Here is a 24,344-nt window from a genome sequence, read left to right on the forward strand (position 1 = left end):
TCATAGTACTTATATATTTTTTAAATGATCCCCTTATAAACTGCATATGCACCAAAAACCCTGTTCTGACAAGTGGCAATTAATCACTAACTGTTCCAGTTCTCTGCTGCCTGTGACTGGAACGAATTGCAAAAATCGCTGAAGTCTCCCTCACCAACTTCAAACATCTACTATCTTTGCAGCTAACCGATCGCTGTAGCTGTACATAGTCTATCGGTAAATAGCCCACCCAATTTTACCTACCTCATCCCCATACTGTTTATATTTATTTACTTTTCTGCTCTTTTGCACACCAATATCTCTACCTGTACATGACCATCTGATCATTTATCACTCCAGTGTTAATCTGCAAAATTGTAATTATTTGTCTACCTCCTCATGCCTTTTGCACACAATGTATATAGACTCTTTTTTCTACTGTGTTATTGACTTGTTTATTGTTTACTCCATGTGTAACTCTGTGTTGTCTGTTCACACTGCTATGCTTTATCTTGGCCAGGTCGCAGTTGCAAATGATAACTTGTTCTCAACTAGCCTACCTGGTTAAATAAAGGTTAAATAAATAAAAAAATAAAAAAAATCATATTGATGAGGGGGAAATCCGGTTGTATGTGCTGTTGAAACTAACACAACCCTCAAACCACATGGAAACTGGAAATATTTTCAACACATAGAGGAAAACCGTCTAAAGACAACCAGCTGCATTTTGAAGTGATGTGTTTTGATTTGGGGGTCACCAAAATGTAAAGAGAAACGCAGGACTTATTTGTCAATCACTCATATTGATATCAAGTTGAAATCAATAGAGCGGGGGGTAAATGTTTGGTGTGTGTGCACTGTTTAAATTAACACTATTCAAAGCCACAGGGAATCTGAGATGAAGTCACATATCACTGGTTAAAGAGAAGTTGCTGAAGACAGCCATCTAGATTCTAGAATGTCAGAAGTTTTGTGAGGCTGCCGAAACGCGGAAGGAGAAAAACACTTAACTTCCAACGAATCACGACTTGCCATAGGATATCAACCCGTACAACAGTTGGCTGTTTTTTGATTGATAGTTTGACTCTCAAATCTACGCATTTGTGTAAGGTTATTAAATTATTGCATCCGAGCTCCTAGAGTGTGCAACTCTCCTTTTCTTTACCAAGTTAGTAAATTAAATATTAGGTCAGTGACTTTTATACAGAGAGCACCCCGAATTTTCCTTGCCATTTGAGTTTGAAAATGATTGTAAGAAGTCCTAAAACTGCTGGTGCATATGACAATCAATGGTACAAAACCAGTGATATTGATCTGTTTTAAGTATTCAATTGTGTCATTGCAACTTGTGATTACAATTTAAGATGTATAATAATAATAACTCATCTGAGGTAAAAAAATAAATAAAAAAAGGATGTTTAATTACCCTCAATTTGATGTGGTCAAAACATGAGGTTGTTTAATCTAACACATACTGTCCACATTCAGGATGTTTGCAAGAATAATCTTAAATAATCTAATTTGTAGTTTTTTTCTTGACACAGCTAAATATGGCACAGAAACCTGAACATTTATGTTGAACTGCAATCCAAATGAAAGACCAGTAAACTGTCAACTGTCAAACCACAATATGGGATTGATTCAATCCTATCAGATTTTTGAGCCAGTCCTATTGGAAAAATCCCTAATCCTATGGGATATTTTGACTAGGGGAGGTAAAAGGATGTGTAATTACCCTCAATCCGATGTGGTCAAAACATGAGGCTGTGTAATTTACTAACTTGGTAAAGAAAAGGAGAGTTGCACACTCTAGGAGCTCAGATGCAATAATTTAATAACCTAATAACCAACGTTTTGACAGACGAGCTGTCTTCACCAGGGTATAATGTAGTAACACATACTGTCCATATACAGTGCCTTGCGAAAGTATTCGGCCCCCTTGAACTTTGCGACCTTTTGCCACATTTCAGGCTTCAAACATAAAGATATAAAACTGTATTTTTTTGTGAAGAATCAACAACAAGTGGGACACAATCATGAAGTGGAACAACATTTATTGGATATTTCAAACTTTTTTAACAAATCAAAAACTGAAAAATTGGGCGTGCAAAATTATTCAGCCCATTTACTTTCAGTGCAGCAAGCTCTCTCCAGAAGTTCAGTGAGGATCTCTGAATGATCCAATGTTGACCTAAATGACTAATGATAAATACAATCCACCTGTGTGTAATCAAGTCTCCGTATATAATTGCACCTGCACTGTGATAGTCTCAGATGTCCGTTAAAAGCGCAGAGAGCATCATGAAGAACAAGGAACACACCAGGCAGGTCCGAGATAATAATAATATAATAATAATAATAATATAATAATATATGCCATTTAGCAGACGCTTTTATCCAAAGCGACTTACAGTCATGTGTGCATACATTCTACGTATGGGTGGTCCCGGGAATCGAACCCACTACCCTGGCGTTACAAGCGCCATGCTCTACCAACTGAGCTACAGAAGGACCATATACTGTTGTGAAGAAGTATAAAGCCGGATTTGGATACAAAAAGATTTCCCAAGGAGCACTGTGCAAGCGATAATATTGAAATGGAAGGAGTATCAGACCACTGCAAATCTACCAAGACCTGGCCATCCCTTTAAACGTTCAGCTCATACAAGGAGAAGACTGATCAGAGATGCAGCCAAGAGGCCCATGATCAAAACTGCAGAGATCTACAGCTGAGGTGGGAGACTCTGTCCATAGGAGAACAATCAGTTTTATTGCACAAATCTGGCCTTTATGGAAGAGTGGCAAGAAGAAAGCCATTTCTTAAAGATATCCATAAAAAGTGTTGTTTAAAGTTTGCCACAAGCCACCTGGGAGACACACCAAACATGTGGAAGAAGGTGCTCTGGTCAGATGAAACCAAAATGTAACTTTTTGGCAACAATGCAAAACGTTATGTTTGGCGTAAAAGCAACACAGCTCATCACCCTGAACGCAATCCCCACTGTCAAACATGGTGGTGGCAGCATCATGGTTTGGGCCTGCTTTTCTTCAGCAACAGGGAAGATGGTTAAAATTGATGGGAAGATGGATGGAGCCAAATGGACCATTCTGGAAGAAAACCTGATGGAGTCTGCAAAAGACCTGAGACTGGCACGGAAATTTGTCTTCCAACAAGACAATGATCCAAAACATAAAGCAAAATCTACAATGGAATGGTTCAAAAATAAACATATCCAGGTGTTAGAATGGCCAAGTCAAAGTCCAGACCTGAATCCAATCGAGAATCTGTGGAAAGAACTGAAAACTGCTGTTCACAAATGCTCTCCATCCAACCTCACTGAGCTCGAGCTGTTTTGCAAGGAGGAATGGGAAAAAATGTCAGTCTCTCGATGTGCAAAACTGATAGAGACATACCCCAAGTGACTTACAGCTGTAATCGCAGCAAAAGGTGGCGCTACAAAGTATTCATTTAAGGGGGCTGAATAATTTTGCACACCCAATTTTTCAGTTTTTGATTTGTTAAAAAAGTTTGAAATATCCAATAAATGTCGTTCCACTTCATGATTGTGTCCCACTTGTTGTTTGATGCCTGAAATGTGGCAAAAGGTCGCAAAGTTCAAGGGGGCCGAATACTTTCGCAAGGCACTGTAAATCAACATTTCAATTTAGGTTGATTATGTACACATTTCTCCCTAGTTTAACGATTTACAGAGTTTAAAAAATGATCTTATGTACAATTTTAACCAGGTGCTCTAGAAAGAGTCAATCAATCACCGTACCTGTACACAGCCAATCTGTAAATAGCACACCCGAATACCTTATCCCCATATCATTACTTACCCTCTTGCTCTTTTGCACCCAGTATCTCTACTCTCTACTTGCACATCATCATCATTTCTTTTTTGGGGGGCGGGTTGTTTCCACACATGGGAAACAAGAGCAGCAATAACAAATCACTGCAACAACATCCAACCTGACAGACTCATCCTCTCATTCGCTCCAGTCTCAGACATGGCAACTGGGAGTGAGAGAACGCTAATGTCTTTCTGCACACCATTAGTATGTGTTAGTGTGGGGGGAGGGTTAGGGAGGCTGGGAGGGAGGGTAGAGAAGAGTGCAGGCGAGCAGCGGGGAATGGAGATAGTTGGGCGAGGGATCGGTGACTGCATGGTAATGAGGCTGTCTGCTTGACCTATCAATAGTGGAAGAGCGGCGGGACTGAGGAGCGGAGGGACTGAGGGACTGGTCTCAATCACACAACGTGCCCCCGTCTCGCCTCGTACTGCTCCCACCGGCCTCGTTACCTTCCCCTCTTCACGTTTGATCATGAAAATGCATGTTGTGACCCAGGCTCTTATTTCCGAGCCTGGCTGCTCCTGTGTCTCGATCTCTTGCAGTGGATGATGACATTACACATAGGAAAGCCCATCTCAGGCTCTGTTAACCCACATCTAGAGGCGGCAGGTAGGCCCCTTTAAAAAATGTGTTTTGCCTAAAATGACATAACCAAACCTAACTGCCTGTACCTCAGGCCCTGAAGTAAGGATATGCATTTTCTTGGTACCATTTGAAAGGAAACATGTTGAAGTTTGTGGAAATGTGAAAGGAATGTTGGAGAATAACACATTAGTTCTCGTAAAAGATAATACAAAGAAAAAAACAACCGTTAGAAAAAAAGGTACCATCTTTGAAATGCAAGAGAAAGGCCATAATGTATTATTCCAGCCCAGGTGCAATTTAGATATTGGCCACGAGATGGCAGCAGTGTATGTGCAAAGTTTTAGACTGATCCAATGAACCATTGCATTTCTGTTCAAAACTTTGTATCAAGACTGCCCAAATGTGCCTAATTTGTTTATTAATAACTTTTCAAGTTGAAAACTGTGCACTACTGTGCACTCTCCTTAAACAATAGCATGGTATTATTTCACTGTAATAGCTAGTGTAAATTGGACAGTGCAGTTAGATTAACAATAATTTAAGCCTTCTGACGACATCAGATCTGTCTATGTCCTGGGGAATGTTCTTGTTACTTACAACCTCATGCTAATCACATTAGCCTACGTTAGCTCAACCGTCCCGCAGGGGACCCACTAATCCTCAAGTAGCTGAGTATAGGGCAAGTACCCGAAAGGTCACTGGTTCGAATCTCCGAGCCTACTAGGTGAAACATCTGCCGATATGCCCTTGAGCAAGGCACTTAACCCTAATAGCTCCTAAAAGTCACTCTGGATAAGAGTATCTGCTAAATGACTCAAATGTGAAATGTAAATATAGGCTAAGCTTGTTCACATGGTCCAACACTAGGTCATCGCCAGAGATGTCGGCATCTTACTTAGCAGAACATTTAACAATAAACTCAAGTAATGTGTAAGTATGAGATCGGCTACTGCACTGTCACATGGTTCTTGACCTCCAGTGATAGAAGAGAAAGAGAGAGCTGCAGTGCCTCCTCCTCCTCCCTCCTCGCCTGTCCTGAACTAGAGGTCAAACGGGTTCCCTCTCCAGTTTCTCCTTAGTTCACACTGACCAGCCAGCCGACAGCCACGTCTAGAATCCCTGTCTGTGCACTCCAGTCAGTCTGCTGTAATCAGCATAAACCCCTATCACTCAGTCAGACCTTGAGACTGGGGAGGAGATGGGAGCTCAGTCAGCTCACAAAGCCAGCAGGCTATTTCTGTCACAGCAGTCTGGACCAGCAGCCTTAGCCCCTCCTAAAAGACTCCTTATGCCGTAACAAGGAAGGACAAACGATGGATCCTCGTCAAAAAGGAGTGCACTATATAGGGAATAGGGTGCCATTTGAGACACAAACAGGTACATTGCTACTGTGTGCTCAAATGAAGTGCAGGACAACGACTGACAGTTACAGTGCTACGGTGTGCTCAAATGAAGTGACTGACTGTGAAGAATACTTGGAAAGCAAAAAGAGAAACATGTCAGACAGCCAAATTGAGTTAGTAAATGAAAGGACGATCTTGATTTGTGGCATACTTTCTGCTTCAGATGCCAGCAGCACTGGCATGGGTTTAAGTATTTAAGCATCCAGGCTTTGTACGGTTGTAGCAGGCTTGTTCGTGTAGTATTGATCACACATCTCATTAGTAAGCATATCGTGAAGGGGTAATTTGTCCCCCACCCTCAGTCAAAATAGAATTTCCTCTCTGAAGTTCTTGGACTCGGTTCAAGTTAGCTATGCTGAGTTCGTGAATCTTGGCTAGCTGGTATCAATTTGTGATGAGACTGGGGAGGTCAATATGACCCTTACCTAACATGACCTCATGCAATTTATAGTGCATCATTTTTTTTCAGTGTAAATAGTATTCAGACAAATGACTGCCAAACTGTTGATGAGTGTTTACTGTAGCCTAACCCTTCTCTGTGAAGTCATTCCATCAAATTAAAAGTAACTATATCATCCAAATCATCAAATGCACCACTGCTTTCATATTAACTGCCATCTTCTATTTGTCTGGCTGTATATAGGACAACAGACAACATATCTGCCCTTTCTGGAGAGAGAGAGAATGTTATTGTCACATGCACCGGACCGCTATTCTATCTGGGTAAACTGGCATAAAGCACTGACCTAAATACACCCAGAGCGAGAGAACGAGAGGAAAGAGAAGTTGCTTTGGCCTACTGGGGTGGGTGGATCTGCCTGTGTGGAAAGCCACTAGCACCAATGAGGCAGTGGAGCGTGACTAAGGTGCAGGGCTAAAGTGTCATGTCTCTTGATGCCTGCATCCCTGTGGACACGTACGGGCAGAGAGGGTCCTACAGGGGGAATTCATTCAAGGACACGCGCCATGAAAAAGCCCATCAATTCACACCAACTGGCCAGGCTGTGCTGAGTTGGGCCCAATACCAGGTCATCCTCTGACTGCCCTCCCTACATATGCATTCTGTCTCTGCATACCGACCCTACATACTGTTTCAGGACACAAGCTGTGTGTTTGACTCTGAACACTGGGTGTTGATCATGTTTCAGCATGGCCCGCTTGAGTTAGAAGACTTACTGTTAGTTTTGTGTGTTGGTTGTGTATTAGCACTAGTTGTTTGAGTTAGATGGTTGTGTGTGCATTATGGTTGTGTATTAGCCGAAGTTGTTTGTTCACTCTGATGAGCACGGCCTGGTGGCGCTAGCCTGGGCTCTGGGTGTTGTGTCTATAGTAGAACAAGCACTTGTTGATCTGCGTTTTGCTCCTGCAGGCACCACGGCATGGCCACCAATTAGCAGCAGCAATGTGAAAGAAGTCAAAAAATGTCTCAATTAGACACATTTCTCCTCAAAAATGAACTGCTTTCAATGAGATTGAACATAAGTGGAAAAATATCCAAAGATGCCCGAAGCCAGCAGAGAGACTCTCACTCCTCCCCTCTGATGTTTTGCTCACTCGGTCTCAGCTGATGCAAAATGTAAAAACCCTCCTTGAAAGTGCCAATTGAATTTCAATGGCATAGCATACATAAACGTAAACCAAACGCAATACAATTTACATGCTGGAAACTCACCATCAGACAAGGAGAAAACAAAGTGTGACATTGTCTGTTTAGCTGCAGTACACAGAGGAGAAGACTCACTTGTTTTGGTGCTTTGAGCCCTGCAGATGTGCATGGTACTGTGCCACAGAGTTGAGTGTGACATTGCAGACTTCACACGTATAGCTACGTTTCAGACCTGGAATAAGAACACACACGCACGCACACATACACACACACACAAGATTAGACAGGTGTGTATGTATTAACTTACTATTTGTTTCAATCAAATTATTGTACTTTGGAACTATGGAACTATGGAACCATGTTCAATGCTCCACCACAAATGCAATTAATGTGTATACATTCACTATTCTATCCCACTGTAGAGTCCTATATGGAATTGTTAGTTCTCTATTGAAAATACCTGGTCAGCATGCTGTCACTATGCTGTCACTAAATAAGGTAGAAGACTAGAGGGGATGAGAACTCTTACTGACAGAAGCTCTCTCTTCCATACAGCTGGCCGTTAAAGACACTAGCAATATGTCCCAAATGGGACTATGGACTAGAGGTCGACCGATTCTGATTTTTAACGCCAATACCGATTATTGGAGGAACAAAAAAAGGCGATACCGATTAATTGGCCAATTTTTTTTTTTTTTTACATTTATTTGTAATAATGACAATTACAACAATACTGAACAGTTATTTAAACGTAATATAATACGTCAATACTATCAATTTAGCCTCAAATAAATAATGAAACATGTTTCATTTGGTTTACATAATGCAAAAAACAAAGTGTTGGAGAAGTAAGTAAAAGTGCAATATGTGCCATGTAAGAAAGCTAACGTTTAAGTTCCTTGCTCAGAACATGAGAACATATGAAAGCTAGTGGTTCCTTTTAACATGAGTCTTCAATATTCCCAGGTAAGAAGTTTTAGGTTGTCGTTATTATATGAATTATAGGACTATTTCTCTCTATACCATTTGTATTTCATATACCTTTGACTATTGGATGTTCTTATAGGCACTTTAGTATTGCCATTGTAACAGTATAGTTTCCGTCCCTCTCCTCGCTCCTACCTGGGCTCGAACCAGGAACACAACAGCCACCCACAGCCACCGTCGAAGCAGCGTTACCCATGCAGAGCAAGGGGAATAACTACTCCAAGTCTCAGAGCGAGTGACGTTTGAAACGCTATTAGCGTGCACCCCGCTAACTAGCTAGCCATTTCACATCGGTTACACCAGCCTAATCTCGGGATGTGATAGGCTTGAAGTCATAAACAGCGCTGTGCTTGCGAAGAGCTAAGGGCAAAACGCACAAAATTGCTCTTTGAATGAATGCTTATGAGCCTGCTGGTGCCTACCATCGCTCAGTCAGACTGCTCTATCAAATCATAGACTTAGTTATAACATAATTACACACAGAAATACGAGCCGTAGGTCATTAATATGGTTGAATCAGGAAACTATCATTTAGAAAACAAGACGTTTATTATTTCGGTGAAATACGGAACCGTTCCGTATTTATCTAACAGGTGGCATCCATAAGTCTAAATATTCCTGTTACATTGCACAACCTTCAATATTATGTCATAATTATATTAAAATTAGTCGGCCCAAACTGTTGCATATAACCTGACTCTGCGTGCAATGAACGCAAGAGAAGTGACACAATTTCACCTAGTTATTATTGCCTGCTAACCTGAATTTCTTTTAGCTTAATTTGCAGGTTTAAAAATATATACTTCTGTGTATTGATTTTAAGAAAGGCATTGATGTTTATGGTTAGGTGCACTTTGGAGCAACGATACGCACCGCATCGATTATATGTAAAGCAGGACATGCTAGATAAACTAGTAATATCATCAACCATGTGTAGTTAACTAGTGATAATGATTGATTGATTGTTTTTTATAAGATAAGTTTAATGCTAGCTAGCAACTTACCTTGGCTTATACTGCATTCGCGTAACAGGCAGGCTCCTTGTGGAGTGCAATGTAATCAGGTGGTTAGAGCATTGGACCAGTTAACTGTAAGGTTGCAAGATTGAATCCCCCGAGCTGACAAGGTAAAAATCTGTCATTCTGCCCCTGAACGAGGCAGTTAACCCACCGTTCCTAGGCCGTCATTGAAAATAAGAATGTGCTGGGCCTCCCGGGTGACACAGTGGTCTAGGGCACTGCATCGCAGTGCTAGCTGTGCCACCAGAGACTCTGGGTTCGCGCCAGGCTCTGTCGCAGCCGGCCGCAACCGGGAGGTCCGTTGGGCGACGCACAATTGGCCTAGCGCCGTCCGGGCAAGGGAGGGTTTTTCCCTGGTAGGGATATCCTTGTCTCATCGCGCACTAGCGACTCCTGTGGCGGGCCGGGTGCAGTGCACGCTAACCAGGTCGCCAGGTGCACGGTGTTTCCTCCGACACATTGGAGCAACTGGCTTCCGGGTTGGATGCGCGCTGTGTTAAGAAGCAGTGCGGCTTGGTTGGGTGTGTTTCGGAGGACGCATGGCTTTCGATCTTCGTCTCTCCCGAGCCCGTACGGGAGTTGTAGCGATGAGACAAGATAGTAACTACTAACAATTGGATACCACGAAATTGGGGAGAAAAGGGGGTAAGATTCAAAAAAAGAGAAAAAACACATTTTTTTTAACTGACTTGCCTAGTTAAATAATAATAAATAATCGGCCAAATCGGTGTCCAAAAATACAGATTTCCGATTGTTATGAAAACTTTAAATCTGCCCTAATTAATCGGCCATTACGATTAATCGGTCGACCTCTACTATGGACCCTGGTCAAAAGTAGTGCGCTATATAGGGAATAGGGTGCCATTTGAGACTAGGGTCAGTGCTCATTTCTCTAGTCTTGCATGTGTCCTAGTCTATCCACTCTACTACTCCTGGTGGGGGAAATGTAAATAATCAATGAAAGACGTGCCCACACTAAATTGTCACACATTCAGTATTGATCACGATGAAATTACATTTAAATGATGAGATCCATGACTGAGGCTTGAGGATTTTGACACACCTTGGCTCTTATTAGCCAGAGCCCTGCTTGGAGTGAAATTTGAGCTGTTGACTGTATTTTGTTACAACCCATTGCTTTGGCTAATACAACAGGCTAACAAGCTAACTCCAAAATTCAACTAAAATCTGAGTGAGATGATCAGTCTATTTCTCACCCCTTCTGATGTCTTCGGCGACTGTGGATCACCAAATCAGCAACTAACAGAGTGACAAACCCTGTATCTGTGGAAGTGTCCAAATTGGCACCCTATTTCATTGACAGTGCACTATTTTTGACAAGGGTCCAATAAAAGTAGTGTACTATAAAGGGAATAGGGTGCCATTTGGTACGCATTAACAGAGTAAGTGGTCAGTGTAATGGCTGTTATGTTGAGGCTCATGACACAGTGGCATGACAAATTGCCCAATCGCTTGCTTCTTCTCTCTGAATAGTGAAACCTATAAACATTGTTTGGAGGGTAATAAAGGCCAAGGTAAAGATACATGTCCCCACTTCTCCACCATCATTGAATCTAATTGTCCTATCTCTCCTCCGACCTAAGGTCAGGTCTCCCCATGTTGATGAGCCTTTCTCTCTAGATCACAGCATTAAAACATCATGTGTCTTATCAAGAGGCAGCGAGAGAGAGTGGTAAAGGTGGTAGACAGAGACACACAGAGAGAGAGAGATCATGTGCTCATGAGCTCCTGAGTTCTTCTGCAAAAACAATAGAATTATAGTGGGATAAATGTTGACACACTTATACAGGAGACTACCCTCTATATCAAAACATTCAAACCAAATCAAAAGTTCATACCTAAAACCTTGATTTTGGACAAAATTAACTGATTGGATTCTTACTACCAAGAACTATCAAGAAAAAAATGATAACAAACCGAAACCTGGTAATACCATCCAACGCAAAATTATGTTTAGTCTGAACCTACTTCTGAAGCCAAAAAGTAAAATACAATAATCTATAAGTAATTTGTTTATATACAACGTAGTAAATAAGGCTACCAAGCTGCTAGGACAGATCAGGCCTGGCTGCAACTTCAATTAGCACTGAAGTGTAAAGTGAAATGTGTGAAAACTATTGAGCCTAACAATGCAGCAGTTTCACAGCCTCCCTTACCCAAATGCAGAGCCCTTTGAAGCCCCCTGCACCATGGCGTATCCCTGTGCAGTAACCTTTCGATATTAAAAATAACATGGCACGGAATAAGTACAAAAATAAGCTCCTCAAGGACAATCCAGAGAAACTATTTGCTGACTGCTACAAAGAGGGGAACATAAGCAACTTAATTTTCCACACAGAACATCCCCTGGCATGGCGCAGTGCTATAAGAGCACACTACCCCTATGTCAAGAGAGAGGGTATTGGCCCAGGGTGGAAACTAAGAATACTAGACATTGAGGAAATTGAAACAACCTCTGTCAACGTGTACAAGTCTGGGACAGTAATGATGCAAGGCATCCTCGAGCAGTTCCAGCAGGACTTTTACAGGATCAAAGAGAGCACAGCAGGAAAAGCTCTCTATCAGTGACGACTCCCCCACCCTGAGTGAGTCTGATCACACCCCCCCAGCACTGAACACACCCAGGGCCCACAACTGCAATGCTCCTCCATCATTGAGAGGGATAAATTCACTGAGCTGGAGAGAGACATGGTGGAGCTCAGAGAGCTAGTCCACACAACCCAGACAGAACAAACCAGACCAGCACAACAACACCCCCCTAACAAGACCCGGAGGGTGGGAGGTGGACAGCTGTCTGAGAGAACGGGCTGCACTCTGAACTGAGGTGAGAGAACTTAAGGAGAAGAGAGAGGACCACATGGCACAGCTAAATGCAGTGAAGGAGGAGGGAGAGACACATGGCACAGCTAAATGCAGTGAAGGAGGAGGTGAGAGACACATGGCACAGCTACCAGCGGTGAAGGAGGAGGGAGAGACACATGGCACAGCTAACAGCGGTGAAGGAGGAGGGAGAGACACATGGCACAGCTAAATGCAGTGAAGGAGGAGGGAGAGACACATGGCACAGCTACCAGCGGTGAAGGAGGAGGTGAGAGACACATGGCACAGCTAAATGCAGTGAAGGAGGAGGGAGAGACACATGGCACAGCTAACAGCAGTGAAGGAGGAGGTGAGAGACACATGGCACAGCTAAATGCAGTGAAGGAGGAGGGAGAGATACATGGCACAGCTACCAGCGGTGAAGGAGGAGGTGAGAGACACATGGCACAGCTAACAGCGGTGAAGAAGGAGGTGAGAGACACATGGCACAGCTACCAGCGGTGAAGGAGGAGGTGAGAAACACATGGCACAGCTAAATGCAGTGAAGGAGGAGGGATAGATACATGGCACAGCTACCAGCGGTGAAGGAGGAGGTGAGAGATACATGGCACAGCTAACAGCGGTGAAGAAGGAGGTGAGAAACACATGGCACAGCTAAATGCAGTGAAGGAGGAGGGATAGATACATGGCACGCTACCAGCGTGAAGGAGGAGGTGAGAGACACATGGCACAGCTAACAGCGGTGAAGGAGGAGGGAGAGACACATGGCACAGCTAAATGCAGTGAAGGAGGAGGTGAGAGACACATGGCACAGCTACCAGCGGTGAAGGAGGAGGGAGAGACACATGGCACAGCTACCAGCGGTGAAGGAGGAGGTGAGAGACACATGGCACAGCTAAATGCAGTGAAGGAGGAGGTGAGAGACACATGGCACAGCTAAATGCAGTGAAGGAGGAGGGAGAGACACATGGCACAGCTAAATGCAGTGAAGGAGGAGGGAGAGACACATGGCACAGCTACCAGCGGTGAAGGAGGAGGTGAGAGACACATGGCACAGCTAAATGCAGTGAAGGAGGAGGGAGAGACACATGGCACAGCTAGCAGTGAAGGAGGAGGTGAGAGACACATGGCACAGCTAAATGCAGTGAAGGAGGAGGGAGAGATACATGGCACAGCTACCAGCGGTGAAGGAGGAGGTGAGAGACACATGGCACAGCTAACAGCGGTGAAGAAGGAGGTGAGAGACACATGGCACAGCTACCAGCGGTGAAGGAGGAGGTGAAGGGCACAGCTAAATGCAGTGAAGGAGGAGGGATAGATACATGGCACAGCTACAGCGGTGAAGGAGGAGGTGAGAGATACATGGCAGCTAACAGCTGAAGAAGGAGGTGAGAAACACATGGCACAGCTAAATGCAGTGAAGGAGGAGGGATAGATACATGGCACAGCTACCAGCGGTGAAGGAGGAGGGAGAGACACATGGCACAGCTACCAGCGGTGAAGGAGGAGGTGAGAGACACATGGCACAGCTAAATGCAGTGAAGGAGGAGGTGAGAGACACATGGCACAGCTAACAGCGGTGAAGCAGGAGGTGAGAGACACATGGCACAGCTACCAGCGGTGAAGGAGGAGGTGAGAAACACATGGCACAGCTAAATGCAGTGAAGGAGGAGGGATAGATACATGGTACAGCTACCAGCGGTGAAGGAGGAGGTGAGAGATACATGGCACAGCTAACAGCGGTGAAGAAGGAGGTGAGAAACACATGGCACAGCTAAATGCAGTGAAGGAGGAGGGATAGATACATGGCACAGCTACCAGCGGTGAAGGAGGAGGTGAGAGACACATGGCACAGCTAACAGCGGTGAAGGAGGAGGGAGAGACACATGGCACAGCTAAATGCAGTGAAGGAGGAGGTGAGAGACACATGGCACAGCTACCAGCGGTGAAGGAGGAGGGAGAGACACATGGCACAGCTACCAGCGGTGAAGGAGGAGGTGAGAGACACATGGCACAGCTAAATGCAGTGAAGGAGGAGGTGAGAGACACATGGCACAGCTAAATGCAGTGAAGGAGGAGGGAGAGACACATGGCACAGCTAAATGCAGTGAAGGAGGAGGGAGAGACACATGGCACAGCTACCAGCGGTGAAGGAGGAGGTGAGAGACACATGGCACAGCTAAATGCAGTGAAGGAGGAGGGAGAGACACATGGCACAGCTAACAGCAGTGAAGGAGGAGGGGAGAGACACATGGCACAGCTAAATGCAGTGAAGGAGGAGGGAGAGATACATGGCACAGCTACCAGCGGTGAAGGAGGAGGTGAGAGACACATGGCACAGCTAACAGCGGTGAAGAAGGAGGTGAGAGACACATGGCACAGCTACCAGCGGTGAAGGAGGAGGTGAGAACACATGGCACAGCTAAATGCAGTGAAGGAGGAGGGATAGATACATGGCACAGCTACCAGCGGTGAAGGAGGAGGTGAGAGATACATGGCACAGCTAACAGCGGTGAAGAAGGAGGTGAGAAACACATGGCACAGCTAAATGCAGTGAAGGAGGAGGGATAGATACATGGCACAGCTACCAGCGGTGAAGGAGGAGAGAGACACATGGCACAGCTAACAGCGGTGAAGAAGGAGGTGAGAGACACATGGCATAGCTACCAGCGGTGAAGGAGGAGGTGAGAGACACATGGCACAGCTAACAGCGGTGAAGGAGGAGGTGAGAGACACATGGCACAGCTAAATGCAGTGAAGGAGGAGGGATAGATACATGGCACAGCTACCAGCGGTGAAGGAGGAGGTGAGAGACACATGGCACAGCTAACAGCGGTGAAGAAGGAGGTGAGAGACATGGCATAGCTACCAGCGGTGAAGGAGGAGGGATAGATACATGGCACAGCTACCAGCGGTGAAGGAGGAGGTGAGAGACACATGGCACAGCTAACAGCGGTGAAGGAGGAGGGAGAGACACATGGCACAGCTAAATGCAGTGAAGGAGGAGGTGAGACACATGGCACAGCTACCAGCGGTGAAGGAGGAGGGAGAGACACATGGCACAGCTACCAGCGGTGAAGGAGGAGGTGAGACACATGGCACAGCTAAATGCAGTGAAGGAGGAGGTGAGAGACACATGGCACAGCTAAATGCAGTGAAGGAGGAGGGAGAGACACATGGCACAGCTAAATGCAGTGAAGGAGGAGGGAGAGACACATGGCACAGCTACCAGCGGTGAAGGAGGAGGTGAGAGACACATGGCACAGCTAAATGCAGTGAAGGAGGAGGGAGACACATGGCACAGCTAACAGCAGTGAAGGAGGAGGTGAGACACATGGCACAGCTAAATGCAGTGAAGGAGGAGGGAGAGATACATGGCACAGCTACCAGCGGTGAAGGAGGAGGTGAGAGACACATGGCACAGCTAACAGCGGTGAAGAAGGAGGTGAACAGCTACCAGCGGTGAAGGAGGAGGTGAGAAACACATGGCACAGCTAAATGCAGTGAAGGAGGAGGGATAGATACATGGCACAGCTACCAGCGGTGAAGGAGGAGGTGAGAGATACATGGCACAGCTAACAGCGGTGAAGAAGGAGGTGAGAAACACATGGCACAGCTAAATGCAGTGAAGGAGGAGGGATAGATACATGGCACAGCTACCAGCGGTGAAGGAGGAGGTGAGAGACACATGGCACAGCTAACAGCGGTGAAGAAGGAGGTGAGAGACACATGGCATAGCTACCAGCGGTGAAGGAGGAGGTGAGAGACACATGGCACAGCTAACAGCGGTGAAGAAGGAGGTGAGAGACACATGGCACAGCTACCAGCGGTGAAGGAGGAGGTGAGAGACACATGGCACAGCTAAATGCAGTGAAGGAGGAGGGATAGATACATGGCACAGCTACCAGCGGTGAAGGAGGAGGTGAGAGATACATGGCACAGCTAACAGGCACATGGCACAGCTAAATGCAGTGAAGGAGGAGGGATAGATACATGGCACAGCTACCAGCGGTGAAGGAGGAGGTGAGAGACACATGGCACAGCTAACAGCGGTGAAGGAGGAGGGAGAGACACATGGCACAGCTAAATGCAGTGAAGGAGGAGGTGAGAGACACATGGCACAGCTACCAGCGGTGAAGGAGGAGGGAGAGACACATGGCACAGCTACCAGCGGTGAAGGAGGAGGTGAGAGACACATGGCACAGCTAAATGCAGTGAAGGAGGAGGTGAGAGACACATGGCACAGCTAAATGCAGTGAAGGAGGAGGGAGAGACACATGGCACAGCTAAATGCAGTGAAGGAGGAGGGAGAGACACATGGCACAGCTACCAGCGGTGAAGGAGGAGGTGAGAGACACATGGCACAGCTAAATGCAGTGAAGGAGGAGGGAGAGACACATGGCACAGCTAACAGCAGTGAAGGAGGAGGGGAGAGACACATGGCACAGCTAAATGCAGTGAAGGAGGAGGGAGAGATACATGGCACAGCTACCAGCGGTGAAGGAGGAGGTGAGAGACACATGGCACAGCTAACAGCGGTGAAGAAGGAGGTGAGAGACACATGGCACAGCTACCAGCGGTGAAGGAGGAGGTGAGAAACACATGGCACAGCTAAATGCAGTGAAGGAGGAGGGATAGATACATGGCACAGCTACCAGCGGTGAAGGAGGAGGTGAGAGATACATGGCACAGCTAACAGCGGTGAAGAAGGAGGTGAGAAACACATGGCACAGCTAAATGCAGTGAAGGAGGAGGGATAGATACATGGCACAGCTACCAGCGGTGAAGGAGGAGGTGAGAGACACATGGCACAGCTAACAGCGGTGAAGAAGGAGGTGAGAGACACATGGCATAGCTACCAGCGGTGAAGGAGGAGGTGAGAGACACATGGCACAGCTAACAGCGGTGAAGGAGGAGGTGAGAGACACATGGCACAGCTAAATGCAGTGAAGGAGGAGGGATAGATACATGGCACAGCTACCAGCGGTGAAGGAGGAGGTGAGAGACACATGGCACAGCTAACAGCGGTGAAGAAGGAGGTGAGAGACACATGGCATAGCTACCAGCGGTGAAGGAGGAGGTGAGAGACACATGGCACAGCTAACAGCGGTGAAGGAGGAGGTGAGAGACACATGGCACAGCTAACAGCGGTGAAGAAGGAGGTGAGAGACACATGGCATAGCTACCAGCGGTGAAGGAGGAGGTGAGAGACACATGGCACAGCTAACAGCGGTGAAGAAGGAGGTGAGAGACACATGGCACAGCTACCAGCGGTGAAGGAGGAGGTGAGAGACACATGGCACAGCTAACAGCGGTGAAGAAGGAGGTGAGAGACACATGGCACAGCTAACAGCGGTGAAGGAGGAGGTGAGAGACACATGGCACAGCTAAATGCAGTGAAGGAGGAGGGAGAGATACATGGCACAGCTACCAGCGGTGAAGGAGGAGGTGAGAGATACATGGCACAGCTACCAGCGGTGAAGGAGGAGGGAGAGATACATGGCACAGCTACCAGCGGTGAAGGAGGAGGTGAGAGATACATGGCACAGCTACCAGCGGTGAAGGAGGAGGTGAGAGACGCATGGCACAGCTAAATGCAGTGAAGGAGGAGGTGAGAGACGCATGGCATAGCTAACAGCGGTGAAGAAGGAGGTGAGAAACACATGGCACAGCTAACAGCGGTGAAGGAGGAGGTGAGAGACGCATGGCATAGCTAACAGCGGTGAAGAAGGAGGTGAGAAACACATGGCACAGCTAACAGCGGTGAAGAAGGAGGTGAGAGACGCATGGCACAGCTAACAGCGGTGAAGAAGGAGGTGAGAGACGCATGGCATAGCTAACAGCGGTGAAGAAGGAGGTGAGAAACACATGGCACAGCTAACAGCGGTGAAGAAGGAGGTGAGAGACGCATGGCACAGCTAACAGCGGTGAAGAAGGAGGTGAGAAACATATGGCATAGCTAACAGCGGTGAAGAAGGAGGTGAGAAACACATGGCACAGCTAACAGCGGTGAAGGAGGAGGGAGAGATACATGGCACAGCTACCAGCGGTAAAGGAGGAGGTGAGAGACACATGGCACAGCTAAATGCAGTGAAGGAGGAGGGAGAGACACATGGCACAGCTAAATGCAGTGAAGGAGGAGGGAGAGACACATGGCACAGCTAAATGCAGTGAAGGAGGAGGGAGAGACACATGGCACAGCTAAATGCAGTGAAGGAGGAGGGAGAGATACATGGCACAGCTACCAGCGGTGAAGGAGGAGGGAGAGACACATGGCACAGCTACCAGCGGTGAAGGAGGAGGTGAGAGACACATGGCACAGCTAAATGCAGTGAAGGAGGAGGTGAGAGACACATGGCACAGCTACCAGCGGTGAAGGAGGAGGTGAGAGACACATGGCACAGCTAAATGCAGTGAAGGAGGAGGGTGAGATACATGGCACAGCTAAATGCAGTGAAGGAGGAGGGAGAGATACATGGCACAGCTACCAGCGGTGAAGGAGGAGGTGAGAGACACATGGCACAGCTACCAGCGGTGAAGGAGGAGGGAGAGATACATGGCACAGCTACCAGCGGTGAAGGAGGAGGTGATAGATACATGGCACAGCTACCAGCGGTGAAGGAGGAGGTGAGAGACACATGGCACAGCTACCAGCGGTGAAGGAGGAGGTGAGAGACACATGGCACAGCTACCAGCGGTGAAGGAGGAGGTGAGAGACACATGGCACAGCTAAATGCAGTGAAGGAGGAGGGAGAGATACATGGCACAGCTACCAGCGGTGAAGGAGGAGGTGAGAGACACATGGCACAGCTAAATGCAGTGAAGGAGGAGGGAGAGACACATGGCACAGCTACCAGCGGTGAAGGAGGAGGTGAGAGACACATGGCACAGCTAAATGCAGTGAAGGAGGAGGGTGAGATACATGGCACAGCTAAATGCAGTGAAGGAGGAGGGAGAGATACATGGCACAGCTACCAGCGGTGAAGGAGGAGGTGAGAGACACATGGCACAGCTACCAGCGGTGAAGGAGGAGGGAGAGACACATGGCACAGCTACCAGCGGTGAAGGAGGAGGGAGAGATACATGGCACAGCTACCAGCGGTGAAGGAGGAGGTGATAGATACATGGCACAGCTACCAGCGGTGAAGGAGGAGGTGAGAGACACATGGCACAGCTACCAGCGGTGAAGGAGGAGGTGAGAGACACATGGCACAGCTACCAGCGGTGAAGGAGGAGGTGAGAGACACATGGCACAGCTACCAGCGGTGAAGGAGGAGGTGAGAGACACATGGCACAGCTAAATGCAGTGAAGGAGGAGGGAGAGATACATGGCACAGCTAACAGCGGTGAAGAAGGAGGTGAGAGATACATGGCACAGCTAACAGCGGTGAAGGAGGAGGTGAGAAACACATGGCACAGCTAAATGCAGTGAAGGAGGAGGGAGAGATACATGGCACAGCTACCAGCGGTGAAGGAGGAGGTGAGAGACACATGGCACAGTGGATTAACCACTTCTCCAATCTTTTTGGCTCTATAACAAAGAACAAACAGCAAAAACATATGCATGATAAATTACAAATCTTAGAGTCAGCTATTAAAGACTACCAGAACCCACTGGATTCCCCAAATTACATTGAATGAACTACAGGACAAAGTACAAACCCTCCAACTCAAAAAGGCCTGTGATGTTGATGGTATCCTACATGAAATTTTAAATATACAGACCAGAAATTCCAATTTGCTATACTTAAACTCTTTAACATCATCCTCAGCTTTGGGATGTTCACCCTGCACACCCTAATTAACAAACCAAAACAAAGGCAACGTTTTCATTGCCCTTTATGGTTGTGGGGTCCGCTCACCAACCAATAATTCACCAAATGGGGGGAAAAAACAAATTGAAACATCAGATTTTAGCCGATACCCGCTAATTATCAAAATCGAGAAAAGAGCCATTAAATTCCACAACCACCTGAAAGGAAGCGATTCCCAAACCTTCCATAACAAAGCCATCACCTACAGAGAGATTAACCTGGAGAAGAGTCCCATCAGCAAGCTGGTCATGTAGCTCTGTTCACAAACACAAACAGACCCCAGGACTGCAACACACTTAGACCCAAACAAATCATGGAAAAACATAAAGATAATTATTTCCAATGTGTCAAGTAATTAACAAAAAAACTGAGCAAACTAGAATGCTATTTGGCCCTAAACAGAGAGTACACAGTAACAGAATACCTGACCACTGTGTCTGACCCAAAATTAAGGAAAGCTTTGACTATGTACAGACTCAATGAGCATGGCTTTGCTATTGAGAAAGGTTGCCATAGGCAGACCTGGCTTTCAAGAGAAGACGGGCAGTGTGCACATAGCCTACAAAACGAGGTGGAAACTGAGCTGCACTTCCTAACCTCCTGCCAAATGTATGACCATATCAGAGACACATAGTTCCCCCAGATTACACAGACCCACACATTTTTTTTTATTTTTTTATTTTTTATAAACTCCCATATCTATTAGGGGAAATACCACAGTGTGCCATCATAGCAGCAAGATGTGTGACCTGTTGCCATTTGAAAAGAGCAACCAGTGAATAACAAACACCATTGTATATACAACCCATATTTATTTAATTTCCTTTTGTAGTTTAACTATTTGCACATTGTTACAAACTGTATATAGACATAACATTTTAAATGTCTTTATTATTTTGGAACTTTTGTGGAATGTTTACTTGTACATTTTTTATTGTTTATTTCACTTTTGTTTATCTATTTCACTTGCCTTGTCAATGTTAACATATGTTTCCCATGCCAATAAAGCCCCTTGAATTGAATTGAGAGAGAGAGAGTGCGAGAGAGCATGGCTCCCAGATTGTCTCAAATGAAGTTATAAGTCAGACTGAACAAAGGGCAGCAGCAGAAACAAAGTACACAGATCATGTCCAACATCATCCACTACTGTACCTGGATGACACTGATGTTAAGTGCTTGTTGACTGTTATCTCTGTCACAGATAAATAGAAACGTAGCTGTTATGATCCCATGTTAATGAAGTTCAGACAGATGTATCTAAGATGGGAGACAAGACTCTCCCTCGCTCTCTCTCTGCAATCTCTCCATCTGTTGATCAGCCTCTCCGTAACCATGTGCCAGAGCGACAATTGCTTTGCCTAAAGCTCTAATTTAAATTTTGCAAGAGGGAGAGAGAAAGAGAGGTTCCCCTGACACTTTCATGACTCTGATATTAAAGTGGCGGAGGTGGCGCTGAGACTCGGCACTGCGTGGTATTTTGACAGGCCGCATCTCAAACGCTTTTTGAAAAGTTGAAAGAATGTGTTGCAGCCCCGGCATCCATCAACACCATCCAACCTGAAGCACCTCCCATGGCGCCTGCCATGCACGAGCAATGAAGCACCAGCTTACCACCGCTGGAGCGCTGGGCCTCTATCTGCTGCTTCTGCATTCACTCTGATCATGCTCATCTTTCTTGCAATCAGGGGCCTCTGCTCTGTCATAAGAGAGCCATTTATTTATGTTTTAACATTGAGATTCCCAATATGAGAAGAGAGTAACAGGCAGAAGAGACAATTGAAAATGTCCCGCTGTCTTCATCTGAATCTCACCCATAGATCTTCGTTTCACATCTATTCTTACAAAGCCCAACTAGGGATACAGTGTCAGACACCCAGCTTCACATAACTGTTGTCACCCTATCCATACAATATAGGATACGTTTACAGTAAATCGAATCCAGTGTTGTGATCACATCCGCCATGTTATCCTATTCATCTCTTCCTTCCCCTAGTGTATCTCTAATGGGAATATCCTATGTCAATGCTCAATTGAGTCACTCTACTGCATAATATGGAATATTATGAAAGCCACAGCTTTCATTGTCTCTGTGGCAGCCAGACAATGATTGATCAACAGTATAATCATGGATTGTTTTTGTGCAGAGAAAGGTGGTGCTGGTCCATGGTGGTGCTGGTTCATGCTAAATTAACCACGAACCACCTGGCCCACTCCAATGGTGCATATCCTGAAATGAGCATATGCTTCCTCTGAAATCAAGGGAACACCACTCAGATCTGGACAAATGTCCAGAATAGTCCAAATAGTCCAAAACTACAGTCAGCTTCTTGGCTGTATTACATGTAATGAAAAACATTCCTCACTTTTGTGATCTCAAACTAGTTGACAAGGATTATATTCATGGATAGGGAAATGCTGAGAACTAAATAAAATAAATGATAAAGTTAGAAGCCTGCAGCAATATAAGCCTTAATTGAATTTGCTTACCACCGACGCGTTTCAAAAAACATGTCTTCATCAGGGAAATGGTGAATTCCAAATAATGTGGATGAAGCCTGCAGTGTAAACACAGATCCCCTGTTGCTCTAAAAAGGCAGCTCATCTTTCCATCTAATCCATCTTTAAACAATACAAAGTGTTGAAATGAAATCCTTGTTAAAAGCAATCTTGTTCAGTGAATCCTGCTGCAGATAAAATTCCATTCTGAAAACACAGGACACCAATACGATGGGAAATAAATTCAGTTTAGGGTTGGTGTAATCTCCAGCTCTCCCGGGTTGTCTCCAGATTCAATTGCCTCTCCTCCTTTGATGAAATATATGACAACTTGAACAGAGCCTTCCTTCCTCTGCCCTCTTGGACAGGAACTTGATCAGCTGAGCCTGCCATTAAGGTAGTATTAGATCTATTTTAGGGTCAGGAGGGATGGAAATTGCAGCATACAGACAGACAAAAGGAGTGGCCTGTGAATTGGGAATGCAGGGCTCTGGGAAAAAGCTGCTGAAGCTGGTAGAGAGGACGTGCCATATCACATCTCCCGGAGACGTCTCTCCAACTAATCATGCTAGGATGGAGTTCGGAAAACACAATTTATCGTCATGTCTTGGCTTGATTGACAGGGCTGGCTATGGTGTAAACTAAACACTCCGGGGGAACGTCATAATCACTGATGCAATCATATCAGATTGCATTAGATGTGCATGCATCTGTTTGGACATGAGATCTGAAGGGACTGATTAATAAACCTGATGATGAGAGAGAGAGAGATGAAGGCAGAGAGATGGCATGGCAGCAGTAGTTCTATCAGGATGACAAGAGAATGTGCTTTAGTCTTTATTCGGATCCCCATTAGCTTATGCCATGACGACAGCTTCCAACACTTTCTTAACCAAATGTGCTCAATGAAAGTTGTGCTCTGTTAGGATATGTTGCTTGTTAAAGAACATTTTAGCAGTGAACAGTGCAACTGAATTAAGTGAGTGCTGGCTCCTATTTTTCATTTAAATGAGCATTGGTTCTATGACACAAAGCTGGGCCCCCATTCCGAATTGGAGAAGACTAGTAGTGAAAATAGTGCCCAGCCCCAGAAAATTTGAAACAAAACTTCAAATGTAACTGAATCAAGTAAGTGCCCCTATTTTCATTTGATGAGAATTAGTTATAAGACAGATATAGCTTAGGGGCCAGCCGCACCATAATAAACCAGTCTAGTCCTCCTTTCTGCTCAATAAGCATGTTTTCTTATAGACTAAGCACATGAGACATACAGTAGAGAAGAGTATATCTCCTTACAGTGTTAGTTAAAACAAAATGGTCTGGGTTGCAGTGCAGTCTACAGTCTCAGGATGGGTCCCAAATGGCACCCCTATTCCCTATATAGTGCAATACTTTTATGGGCCCGGTCAAACGCACTAAATAGGGAATAGGGTGCCATGTGGTTTGCATACAAACTCAGTGATATGATGAGTTTGACTGGAGGGAGGAAAAGTCTATCAAAGCGAGAGCAATTGTATAAATGTGTGTCATCAGGCTATGGAGCCAGGGGCTTATACCGAGGTAGCCCCTGGGAGAACTGCCATTATTTGCCTGTGCAATGGAAACAAGAAAATGGCACCATCTCCTATTTTGTCTTTCTCTTGTCATAAATTATTGCAGTGTTCCAGTGTAGAGGACCACATCTCTCAGACTCAGTGGTCCAACGCTTTGCCACAGCAACGGACACCATTATATTCAGATTGAATACACATTATATATA

General features: G+C 45.7%; 1 protein-coding gene across 1 annotated transcript in view; it reads right to left on the reverse strand.

The window, feature by feature from the left end:
- Positions 1–24,344, reverse strand: part of LOC118358501 (zinc finger matrin-type protein 4-like) — a 199,084-nt gene that overhangs the window by 11,104 nt on the left and 163,636 nt on the right. The window contains exon 6 of the mRNA XM_035736400.2: positions 7,564–7,660. Coding sequence (XP_035592293.1) covers positions 7,564–7,660 — 97 coding nt within the window. The remainder of the gene's footprint in view (positions 1–7,563; positions 7,661–24,344) is intronic.

This window comes from Oncorhynchus keta, chromosome 25, assembly GCF_023373465.1.
Source record: "Oncorhynchus keta strain PuntledgeMale-10-30-2019 chromosome 25, Oket_V2, whole genome shotgun sequence".
Lineage (NCBI taxonomy): Eukaryota > Metazoa > Chordata > Actinopteri > Salmoniformes > Salmonidae > Oncorhynchus > Oncorhynchus keta.